Source organism: Mobula birostris, chromosome 31, assembly GCF_030028105.1.
Source record: "Mobula birostris isolate sMobBir1 chromosome 31, sMobBir1.hap1, whole genome shotgun sequence".
Taxonomy (NCBI): Eukaryota; Metazoa; Chordata; class Chondrichthyes; order Myliobatiformes; family Myliobatidae; genus Mobula; species Mobula birostris.
In genome coordinates this window covers 22,663,451-22,675,792 of record NC_092400.1, presented here as the reverse complement: position 1 = coordinate 22,675,792, position 12,342 = coordinate 22,663,451, and the positions used below count along the sequence as shown (strand labels likewise).

The 12,342-nt window shown below is 41.2% G+C and overlaps 1 protein-coding gene across 7 annotated transcripts in view; it reads left to right on the top strand.

Moving 5' to 3' along the window:
* The window catches only part of LOC140190981 (E3 ubiquitin-protein ligase DTX1-like), a 303,658-nt gene that overhangs the window by 278,723 nt on the left and 12,593 nt on the right, over positions 1–12,342 (top strand). For all 7 annotated transcript variants that reach the window (XM_072248001.1, XM_072248000.1, XM_072248004.1 and 4 more), the window contains exons 5-6: positions 3,036–3,097; positions 11,406–11,564. In XM_072248001.1, the coding sequence (XP_072104102.1) occupies positions 3,036–3,097; positions 11,406–11,564 (221 nt within the window). The remainder of the gene's footprint in view (positions 1–3,035; positions 3,098–11,405; positions 11,565–12,342) is intronic.

The window sequence follows — 12,342 nt, the reverse complement described above, 5'->3', positions numbered from 1 at the left end:
CAAACACTAGTGAAAGCTGAATATTGGGCATTTGAGCAAACTAAATCTCACCTCATGTATTTCAAAATAATGACCTCTGATCAGCAAAAGTGTTACACGATAGGGAAAAACTGTTCTTGATTTGAAACCAAACTTAAAACTTGAACCTCATTCTTTCAAGTTTTAATCATTACATATTGTGAAATACAAAGTTAAAATTTTTTAATCTGGCTCTTTTCTTTACTTGTTAATACAACGCTGTTCCCTGTTTTTCTTTCCTGACCTGATTTAATATTGCATTCACCCATTTCAACTTGTACTTCAGTCTTTACACTTAACATCACTCAGTCTGATTGATTGGTAAATGATTTATGCTTGGGCCTTTCCCACCAAGTGTTTCCCCTGAGGCTCTCTCCCTTGTCTTCAGTTCACACTATTTTTTATTAAAAAAAAATGAGCACGCCATTCAAAATTTTAAAACCTTTGCAGACTCTGGCAAACCTACCTAATGACAGTGTGTTTCATCAAAAGCTAACTTGTTATTTGTGCAACACTAATCTCTGTTGCAAGTTGTATTTCAACATGTATTTCAACAGACATCCTTCATCCTAAGCTACAAGTCTCTATGCAACTAATAGTCACCCAAAGATATTAATTAGATAGGGAATAGCAGGATTCAAGCTCAGTAATGATTAAATGAGAAGAGATGGGTTGTGGTCAAGGGGTAGCAGTGGGGGATAGGCCTGGAGGATGTCTGCAAAGGTGAGGAAAAAGCCAACATTCAGGAGTTTTGCAATACCATCTGAGCCAAGTATCCACAGCCACTCCTATTTTTAAACAAGTGATTTGTTAGCATAAACACAAGATTCTGCAGATGCTGGAAGTGTAAAGCAACACGCGTAAAATGTTGGAGGAACTCAACAGGTCAGGCAGCATCTATGGAAGTGAATAAACAGTCAATATTTTGGCCTGAAGAATGGTCTCAGCCCAAAATATCGACCATCTATTCATTTCCATTGACGCTGCCTGATGTGTTGAGTTCATCCAGCATTTAGTGTGAATTTGCTAACATCGTGTGCACTGTGTGGCTGAAAGGGTTTTTTTTTGCTCTCCCACTATCAACTCTACTGACATTATTTAGAAACCATAGAAAACTACAGCACAGAAACAGGCCTTTTGGCCCTTCTTGGCTGTGCTGAACCATTTTCTGCCTAGTCCCACTGACCTGCACACGGACCATATCCCTCCATACCCCTCCCATCCATGTATCTGTCCAATTTATTCTTAAATGTTAAAAAAAGAACCCGCATTTACCACCTCGTCTGGCAGCTCATTCCACACTCCCACCACTCTCTGTGTGAAGAAGCCCCCCCCAATGTTCCCTTTAAACTTTTCCCCCCTCACCCTTAACCCATGTCCTCTGGTTTTTTTCTCCCCTTGCCTCAGTGGAAAAAGCCTGCTTGCATTCACTCTATCTATACCCATCATAATTTTATATACCTCTATCAAATCTCCCCTCATTCTTCTACGCTCCAGGGAATAAAGTCCTAACCTATTCAACGTTTCTCTGTAACTGAGTTTCTCAAGTCCCGGCAACATCCTTGTAAACCTTCTTTGCAACTGCTATATACTTCCTTATTTTATACTGTCTCCAACTCAAGAAACCCACTGGTGTCACACCTTATTCATGTTGGGCTAGAGCGTAGGAGAGAGAGAAAGAGCAACAATTTCTTGGTATCATTGTGGGAACACCCAGAGTAGTAAAGAGCAAAGGGGCAGTAAGTTAAATGACACTGCCCCCACCAGGCCATGGCATTACAGAGCACAAAGACCATTTGCAGACCCTGCCTGTACCAGCTTTTCAAAGTTGCTGTGCAATACACTCCCTAACCCTGCTCCTTCCTCTTGCCCATATGAATTTCCCCCACCCCCCCCATATCTATTCCCAAGGTGTAAAGTTCCCCTTCCCTCCACTAGTCTGCATATCACCCTTGGTCAAGGTGTAGCTCCTAGCCGCCTGCAATCAGGGTGAAATGAAGCCATGGGAGCAGGTGGTGGATGGTCGTACGAGCAGCTGGTGCATATCACAAGTCCTGGTTATGTGACCATTGACGCTAAGCAGACAATCTCTGAAGGGTATTGATGAAGTCTGGGGTCATCTATCTTGTAAAGACACTGCCCAGAAGAAAGCAACGGCAAACCACTTCTGTAGGAAAATTTGCCAAGAACAATTATAGTCATGGAAAGACCATGATCGCCCACATCATATGATGTGTCATAGAACGAATGAATGAACAATCTGTTCCTGATGAAGAGCTTGCTCCCTCCATTGTTTTAGGCAGTCTAGATCATTAATAATTCATTGCATGCAATTTTTGTTCATGTTTCTTCTTGTACCTTTTACCAATTACTTGAAGGCTCCTTTCTCTCTCTTGGCATGTGCTCCCTTACAGAAAGAAGTGGGAGAATAGAAAAAAGTACGGGATAAAGATGAAGCAACTTTTTGTTGAACATTTTCTGAAACACTTTGTAGTCATGATTAATAATTTATTTCAGTTGCTCCTTTAAGCCGCCCTTTCACTTGATGTTCTGCTTTTACCAATTCCATATTTAAATCATCTTGGTACTGGGCTTTCAGGATTGGCCAATGATTGGAATAAGCATAAGAGTATTCCACAATGTATTCTTGGACAGAGGATGTTGGAGAGGAGTAGCAAGAAAAAGCAATGTTGGGAAATTTTGCAACAAAAAGAAAAGACCGTCAGACTCTCTGGAGCCTGATTAGATTCTGTAAGTGGCTACAGACCACTAATAAGGTTACACCGTACAAGGGAACACTTGCCATGTTAGATAAGCATTGGAGACTCTGGAAATTTAATTTGAGATCCTGAACCTTTCGTTATCCTTTCAGAGTACGAGATGCTGCCTTTGCAGAATTCTGCTAATGATGTTTGCTGACCTACATACAGCACCTGAATGTTTAGAATGAGGGATATTTTTCCTTCTTCCTGGGGCACATTTAATAAGGATGTACATTTTTTTTTTGTCTCTTATAGTAAAATCTCCGGAGGATGTGGTGCGAAGATACATGCAGAAAGTCAAGAATCCACCGGATGAGGTGAGAGTCACTAACGGACAATCCCTCGGTCAGAGTATGACAGAAATACCGGGAGGAGATGAGTGTCCAGGGCAAATCAGTTCACCGGTTCCCCTCGTTACTCCCCTCTTCACAAAGGAACAAAATGTATGCTCATTACAATGGTCACACTTGAACAAAGTCCAACTTTGATATTGTTCTGCTACCTTGAAACAAGATTTTTTTTTCAAAAATGCAACATAGGGTAGAAATCTGGCCTGAACTAAGATGGAAACCACACACACACAAATGGTAACTGTTTCCAAGTTTAAACATTTTTAGTTGTGTGTGTTTGTCATTGGTTCATCATTCGTTTGGCACATATTGCCCTCTTGAATATCATTGTTTGAATTATCTTTGCTATAAACTATCCCACATCCTGTAGAGTGAGGCCTTCGTCAGTCAGGGTCTACCATGGATATTGTGTCCTAGCAAACCTGGGCAGCACCATATGGAGGGCAAGCTGTTATCCATCTAGCAAGCTCTCCCACTCCACGCATCTGATGAACCCAAAGGAACGGCAGAGACCGGTGTAGTTGAAATTCCTATGTTCTTAGTCTCCCTATGCTGCTGAACCCACCAAAGACTTTGCATTTAAAACACCTTTCACAACCTCTAGACGTTGCATAGCCAAGTGTCATAGTCATTGCTGTATCTGAGAGATATAGTCATCATTGTAATTTAAGGAGGAAAAAAAATGACAGCAGATATTTCTAACTCTTTGGTTTTTAAAGATGTAAATTTTCAGTAATTATCATAATCAAAGCAATGGTTGGATTTATAATGACATTGAGAGAATGCAAGAAGTTGGTTAATTTTAATTTTCAATCTATGGGTACAGTATATTTGTGTCTTATTTGAACCTTACTGGAAAAAGTAGATTTCAATAATCTCACAGTATTATATCACGAATAACTTAAAGTTGCCAAGTCATTTCCTATCTATTTAAAAAAAGCTTGTATTTACAATGGGATCTTTAACCTGGTGAAACATACTAAGGTGCTTCATTCTCAAACAAATGGAATTAAGCCAATCAGGAGATTTTAAGAGTCATACCTAAAAATAGGGTCAAAGGTATGAGTTTGAAGAACAGTTTTAAAGGATAAAGGGCAAAGCTGAGAGGCTTCATGGGAATATTTCATGTCTTTTGAATTGGATTTCAAGACCTATTACCAAAGTCAAGTCTGAATAATTCAGAACCACTTTAGCCAAAAAGCCAAGCTGATGATCCATCTCTGCTTCCTCCTGAGATTCCACCATCACAGAGCAATTTTTCAGCCAGTTCAATTGACCCTACAGGATATTATGTAAACATCTGTGTACACTGGGTACAACAAAGGCCACATGTTGAGACAGCACTGTGGCTGATGTACTGAAGAGCTCTGCTCCAGAACCAACTTTACATCACCAAGCTCTGCTAGTTAAAAACTAGCATCTTTCAAATGCAGGAACTCTGCCCAGGTATCTCATCTACTAAAAGGCAGGACAAATTCAATTTGAGTTATTACCAAATCCTACCCCTCCATCCCAGTTAGTCTACAAATAATCAAAGTGGCAAAGAGTGCCAATAGCCTAGTTTGTTTGTGAGTTACTCTACTGCAGGAGTCTCCAACCTGGGGTCTACAGAACCCTGGCCTAATGGTATTTGTTCGTGGGCATAAAAAAGGTTGGAACCCCTGCTCTGCTCCAGATCTAATCACAACCTTTATCCTAATGGGGACCGAAGGGCCTGACAGGTGAGGTGAGAGTGACACCCTTGATATCAAGGCATCATTTAACTGAGTGTGGATTCAAACAGCTCTTGTGAGTGCAAATGAAATAAATGATCATCAAGAAAGAATGGTTGGAGCCATACCTCACACTAAGAAGATTGTTGTGGTTGTTGGTATTCAATTATTCCACCTTGGGACATTGCTGTAGGAAGGGTGCTTAAGCCCCCCACTTAAGCCCATCACCACTACTGGGCAATAGGCCAATGACAGCAGCTTGCCAGAGTCCCCTGGCCTTAGCCAGTCTTTCAAGTTGTCCAGGGTGTAGCACATCTTCAAAGATCTTTTTTCTCCCTTGGATGAGGCCATTGGAGCTTCTGTTGGCCTTCCTGTAGTTCTGGGTTTTTATGGAATGGGTTGCTAGCCCCATGCCCAACTCTCTTCCTTTCACAGTCAGGCTTGGGACCGTCCACAGCGGGATTCTGTAGGAAAGGTGCCAGGCACAAAGACCCGTGGGTGCTTCATCAGTGATGTTTCATCCATCGCAAGGCTGGATTGCAAATTATTCAGTGTTCAATTCCATTCCTAACTTCTGTAAAAAGGAATCGGTCCGCATCTGCATTAAGCAAGGCTTACTCCATACTGGTATGAGTTGAGAAATGGCAAATAATATTTGCATGGCTATTCTAACAAGAGCAAGTTTGACCACCAACTCCATTGACATTCAATGTGATTAGCATTGCCAAGACTTCAAGCATCACTTCCTGGGGTCACTAATGATCAGAAACTCACTAGGGTTTCTAAGGGGTTCCTAACCTTCTTAATGCCATAAACCCCTACCACTAACCAAAGGTTCCTTGGACCCCAGATTGAGAAACCCCTTCACTAGATCAATCATCTAAATACTATGGTTACAAGAGCAGGAGGGGGACAGAATATCCTGCAGCAAATGACTCAAGTACTGACACCCCGAAGTCTTTCCACCATATTCAAAGCACAAAACAGATGAACCAAGACTTTCCACTCACCTGGAAATGTGCAGCTCTACAACAGTCAGGAACCTCACTATCATCCAGGACAAAGTTTACTGGATGGGTTCACTATCATAACTTCAATATTTCTTTGCTTTGCCAGTGGCTGCCAGCTATGAGTTGCATTATTTAGTCTACACCCAAAAAAAACCTTCAGAAAACCACATCTGTTGGTTTGTCTTCAAATTGTGCACCATACTGACCGCAACCTATACCACCTTTCTTCATCATCAGAGAGTCAAACTCCTGAAACTTCTTCCCCAACAGCTGGAGTGACAGCAGAGGTTCAAGAAAATATCACCTTAGTAAGACAAAGGCAATAACCACACCCTGAAAGGTCAATAAAACAAAATAGAATTATGGTAGTGAAGTGGAGCAGAATTGGGAGAGCCTCTGAGTATAGAGAAAATGGAATTGGGCTTTTGGATGAACTTATTTAAAGAGGCTGAAGTACTTGGTATTCGTCGTACATTACATCAATATCCGACATTTGTTGAAGCCAGTCAGCAAGTTGCAATTCACTTAAAATAATTCAAATTAAATGTATGCTCTTGTGGACATCACAGACTGGTTTCAATCTCCTGTAGTGTACCGTCCTAACTAATTGCTGTCCTAAGTACTTCAGGTTCACACATCTGTGATAAACATCAAGCTTTTATCATCTCATCTGAAAATTGCTCGCCTCTTTATTTATTCCTTTTCCTCTATTTCCCATCTAACTGCTGCAGTCTGTTTCTATCCTCTGTCATTAACAGCGCAGTTGGTTTTCTGCTGCTAAGTGGGATTTGGAATAGAATTGTAGGAAAGCAAAACTGCAGTTTTTAAAACTGACAATAAGTAGCATAACTGAATCACTTAACCTGTGGATATAACAGTGACTGGGTACAGCCAGCCATTTTGCTGGAGAATCAAAATCGACACTTAATAATTCAGATCTACTCTTTACAGTGAACTGAGCAGCTTCTCCTTCAGAACCAGTTTACTGCTTGATCACAAAATTAGTTGCTGTGGGCTGTGAAGTTTATCAGTTAGAAAAATAAATGGAAATGTCTGACAGAGAACAAAGGGAGCCTGGTCGGTCCACTTACTATCAGGTGCAGTGGAGCATCGGTAAATAAAAAATAAAAATCAAAACAACATGCAGATGCAGAGATCTGACATAAAACCAGAAACGATCTGCGTGTCAGGCCGCATCAACAGATATCACATGATTAGCTAAGTGCTTTTAGCTGGGGTGCTACGGTAGCATAGTGGTTAGCACAACAGTTTACAGTGCCAGTGACCCAGGTTCAATTCCCACCGCTGCCTGTAAGGAGTTTGTACGTTCTCCCCATAACCACATAGGATTCCTCCAGGTGCTCCTCCCACAGTCCAAAGACCTACTGGTTGAGAGGTTAATTGGTCATTGCTGGGTGGAGCTGTATCTCAAAAAAAAAACTAAAATGTAGAAATAGCAATGGAACATCAGCCATCCAGACCCAGAATCTGCCTAACATTGGCCTGCAGTGGGAAAAAAGAGTGGGGAGGAGGTTTGAGTTCAAGGAGAGTTATGCCCCAGGCAACAAGGGCAAACAGGGACAAGTGTTGATCGGGGGCACTAGGCTTGTAATTGGCATTTAATACTGATATAATGGCTGAGTTCCTCCAGCACCTCGTGTGATTTGCTTTGGATTTCCAGGATCTGCAGCGAATTTCTGGTGTTTATGATCTAATGGCCATTTAGTCAGAAAATTTGCAATTCCTCCAACTGTAACCGCCCAATCAACAAGTTTTACAAATAAACATGTAATATAAAAGTAATCATTGACCTAACACACCACAACTCCCACCCCGCCCCCACTCCAAGTTTTACAGCAATTTGTCCTACTCTCCTTGTTCTCTTGTGATCTTCTCATTGGGAAATGCCTACTAATGGAACAGCTAGTTAGGACAGAAACCTTTGAAGTCTGGACAGAGAGACCTTTAGTGCCTAGTATGCCATATCCTATTGAATTCAGCAATACTAACTCAAGAAGCAACACACTGATGGAATTGTTGCAAAGAAATAATCCAAGGTAGATCCTTAGGCCGAGCAAGTTTACAGAACTCAGATGTTAAACTCTGAAGAACAGCAAAGTCAGGGTTATGCAAGACTCTTGGCCTGGTTATCACAATCGTCCCACTCTACATTCTTCCAATGGACATTAGCTGCAAGCGTATTGTGTATCAGTTTGGATTCATAGATGCAGTTCTAGCACCTGCCGTGAGGGTCAAAACTTAGCACGAATTAGTGTGAACATGAAAAGAAGCTTTCCTGTATCAGACTCCGTGATATCTTCAGTGGGCCAGGTCCTTTCCAGTCCACTGCCCACAATTCCCATCTACCACACTTAGCTTCTCTAGAAAGCCAGAAAAGCTGACATGGTCAGCAAAGCCAATTGGACTTCAGCCTCAAGCACTGTCATCAGAGATACCCACCGCCCAGGTCATGCTCTCTTCTCACTGCTGCTATCCGATAGAAGGTACAAGAGCTTCAGGACTCATACCACCATGTTCAAGAACAGTTACTACCCTTCAGTCATAAGGCTCTTGAATAAAAGGGGATAACTACACTCACTTGCCCCATCTATTAAAGATGTTCCTACAACTAATGATCTCAGTTTAAGCACTCTTTATCTCATTATCTGATGTTCTCATTTTTTAATGCTATTTGTTTATATTTGCATTTGCACAGTTTGTTGTCTTCTGCACTCTGGTTGATCTTCCGTTGATCCTGTTATAGTTACTATTCCATAGATTTGCTGAGTATGCCCACAGGAAAATGAATTTCAGGGTTGTATATGGTGACAGATATGTACTTTGATAATAGAATTTACTTTGATCTTTGTTAACGCGCTTCTCTCTCTGGCTTGGTCTCTTGACTGCTCATCAGCTGACTCCGATAGTGGGACACATTTAAAAGCAAGGCAAATAAGTCTAAATAATTATTTAAAAAAAACAAACTTAAACACAGCAAAAATGTTTAAACATTCAGATTAAGTATTAAAGTTACCTAAATTTACATGTGTATGGGGTCACCATTCCTCATGTCCACTCTGATGGAAGTGTGTGGAGGTCTTTGCCTCAATGGGTCTCTGAATGTATTGGCAAGCTATGCAAGGAGTGGGCAGCCCAATTGACCAGCATCAGACTTTCTGGACATCTTGGACCTTCACACTTGGTCACACACATAGATGTCCAAGAGTTCCACGCAGTTGACAGAAATGCCAGTGTTGAGCCTGTGTTATACAGGGCAGTGTAACAAAGAGTGGAAGTAAATGCAACAGAGGCAGGGAGATGTTTTTAAAAGATAGCTTCTACTTCCAGCTATAGTTTTATATTTAAAACACTCATCAATCTTTACTTACTTACTTCCTGCTCATGACTTTTAGGGCAGCAAAATAGCCCCTCCACCTCTGTCTATACAGAAGGATTCTTCATTTCTGTTTCCATAACGATTCGTTTTTGACCAGTCAGCTCTGAGCTGAACCCCCAAACCTGGAGGACTGGTGGACCTCTCTTAGTCTGGCCTCTACTCTTTGACCTGTCTGGCATTGGTGACCTGACCAAGAGCCAAAGCATCAAGCCCTAACTCCAGCCAACATAGCTGTCCAGGCCATTGAGGGATACAAGGCTGTGGTGCTCTTGGAGGCCATCAGTCTTTGGGAATGATTTTATTGTGGAATCTTTAATACAGATACGAACAAATGCAGTTAAATTTAGGTTCCATCAGCCATTTATTTCTTCACTACAGGCAGTTTCTGAAAAGGAATTAAAGCAGTAACAAAGCAAGGGCAATTAAAACTGGGCCATTACCTCCTAACATGATTAGTTAATCCAGCCTTTTATCAAGAAATCATTAATTCATGGCACAGGAGGTGGCTATTCAGGAATGTTCTCAGTGTCAACTAATGGATTTACCCTTATCGCTTTCTCCAGCTCTCAGTTAAAAGGTTATATTTTAGTGTTATAAGAGTTTTTAATATGGTTAGTTCTGACCGTAACACCCACTATGATAAAAAGCTTTACATCCCTTCTCTACTCCTATCTACAACTATTCTGAAAGTCACTCCATGACCTTCTCTTGTGCTAAGATGAGTCCACCCTCAGAGTGGAAGAGCAACACCTTGTATTTTGTCTGGGTACCCTCCAACCTGATGGCACGAATACCAATTTCTCCTTCCAGTAAACAAACTTGCCCCACCCTCCTTTATTCCCCACTTCCTCTCCCTGGGTCCCCTCCTCCTTCCCTTTCTCTAATGGTCCACACTCCTCTCCTATCTGATTCCTTGTTCTCCAGCCCTTCACCTATCACTTTCTAGCTATCCTCTTTTCCCTCCCCCCCACCTTTTTATTCTGGCATCTTCCCCCTTCCTTCTCAGTCCTGAAGAAGGGTCTCACCTGAAACATTGACTCGCAATCCATTTCCATAGATGCTGTCTGACCTGCTGAGTTTCTCCAGCATTTTGTGTGTTGCTTTGTTATAAAATAGTTAGTCATTTATGTCTACTAGTTGTTAAAACTGTCCCATAGAATTTGCGAAGATTTAATGTTCTTTTTACCTCTCTTCTCCCCCCCCCCAGAACGAATCATAAAGTTAGGGGGTCATACAGCAGAAAACCAGAACATTCTGCCTATTATATTGATATGTTTCTCAACACAAACCACCTAACTTGCCTCACTTTTATTTGCCATCCATCCCTTTTAATAGTTTTCAAGAAAGTATTTTCTTCTCATTAAAAAATGACCCTAGTTCATTAATATTTCTTTTCTCTAATTTTCCCTTTAATTGGATTTATAATTATTTCACACTGCTGCCTTTAACAAGGTTTTAAGATGTGTCACTGCTTCAAAATTTAGAGCAAATTTATTATCTAAGTACATATGTAGTACCATGCAAAGTTTTAGGCACATATATATTGCTAGGGTGCCGGAGACTTTTGCACAGTACTGTAGTAATTTTATGTATTTCACTGAACTGTTGCCACAAAGAAAAACTAATTTCATGAGATATGCGAGTGATGATAAACCTGATTCTATTGTGGACTGTGAGTGGGAAGGGAGCAAGGAGAGGGGAATCATCATTGGGAAAAGGGGAATGGAGAGGGGAGGTAGTGGGAAGCACCAGTGAAAAATCCTGTAATGATCAAATGAGCTTACCTGGTGTCTCAGGGCTGGGTGTGTCTGCACCCACGCCACCTACCCCTGGCATTCCTCCTCTACAACCTATCACGCACTCTTCTCGCGGTGCTCCACCGTTGCCATTTCCAACACCCTTTGCTCCCGCCAGATTTAGTTCCTAGTAGTTATCAGAGGAATTGATAGAGTGTACTTCTTTGACCTGAAACATAGACTCTGTTTCTCTTTCTTGGAGATGCTGTCAACAATTCCCGTTTGTATTTTAGATCAGGGGTTAATGGTATTGGACCATGGCATAAAAAGGTTGGGGACCATCTGCATCTGCAGTTTCTTGCTTTTCGTTTCCTGTATTTTTCTCCCCCATCTCTAATTGTCCTTCTGCTCTGCCACCAGGACTGCACAATCTGCATGGAGAGGCTGGTCAGCTCATCGGGCTATGATGGGGTCCTGAATCTGAAAGGTGTGAAGCCAGAGTTGGTGGGGAAGCTCAGTAAATGCAGCCACATGTATCATCTCCTGTGTCTTGTAGCCATGTACAACAACGGCAACAAGGTAAGATCAGACAGCCAGCGGAGACCATACCCCTGAAGCAGCAACTATACTACTGACTGTAATACCTGAAGTTAAAATTTTCTTTTGCTTCAGCCTATAAACACTAGCAAGGAAACAGCTGCATTAGAGTTAACCTTAACTAGCATGGGATGAAAAGAAACAGCCTCAGCAAGTTCCAAAAAAGGCAGAAAGATTTGTTTAATGAAGAGGAAGCCATTGACCTGCATGCACGCACAATATTGTGTGTAATGTGGCATGAATTAATTAATAGAATCAATAACACTCCTTAGTCTTCTGTAATCATGACCACTTATTGGTTGACCAAGAGTCAACCAAAGGCATACTGTGCCTTTGGTTATTAATATAATATTAATAAAGTATTAATTCATTAATTGAAAACAAATGTGTGTTACCACCAGGTTCAAGAACAGTTACTACCCCTCAACCATCAGACCGGTGAACAAAAGGGGATAATTTGCCCATCCATTGAGATGTTCCCACAACCAATGATCTCACTTTAAGGGCTCCTTATATCGTATTCTCATTATTTGTTGCTATTTATTTATATTTGCATTTGCCCACTTTGTTGTCTTCTACACTCTGCTTGATCTTTCATTGATCCTTGTTATAGTTACTATACTATAGATTTGGGGTGTATGCCCACAGGAAAATGAATCTCAGGGTTGTATGTGCTGACATATATGTACGCTAATAATAAAATTTACTTCGAACTTTTTTTTTTAAAAAAAGAACTTTGCACTTACAATTGACACAATTG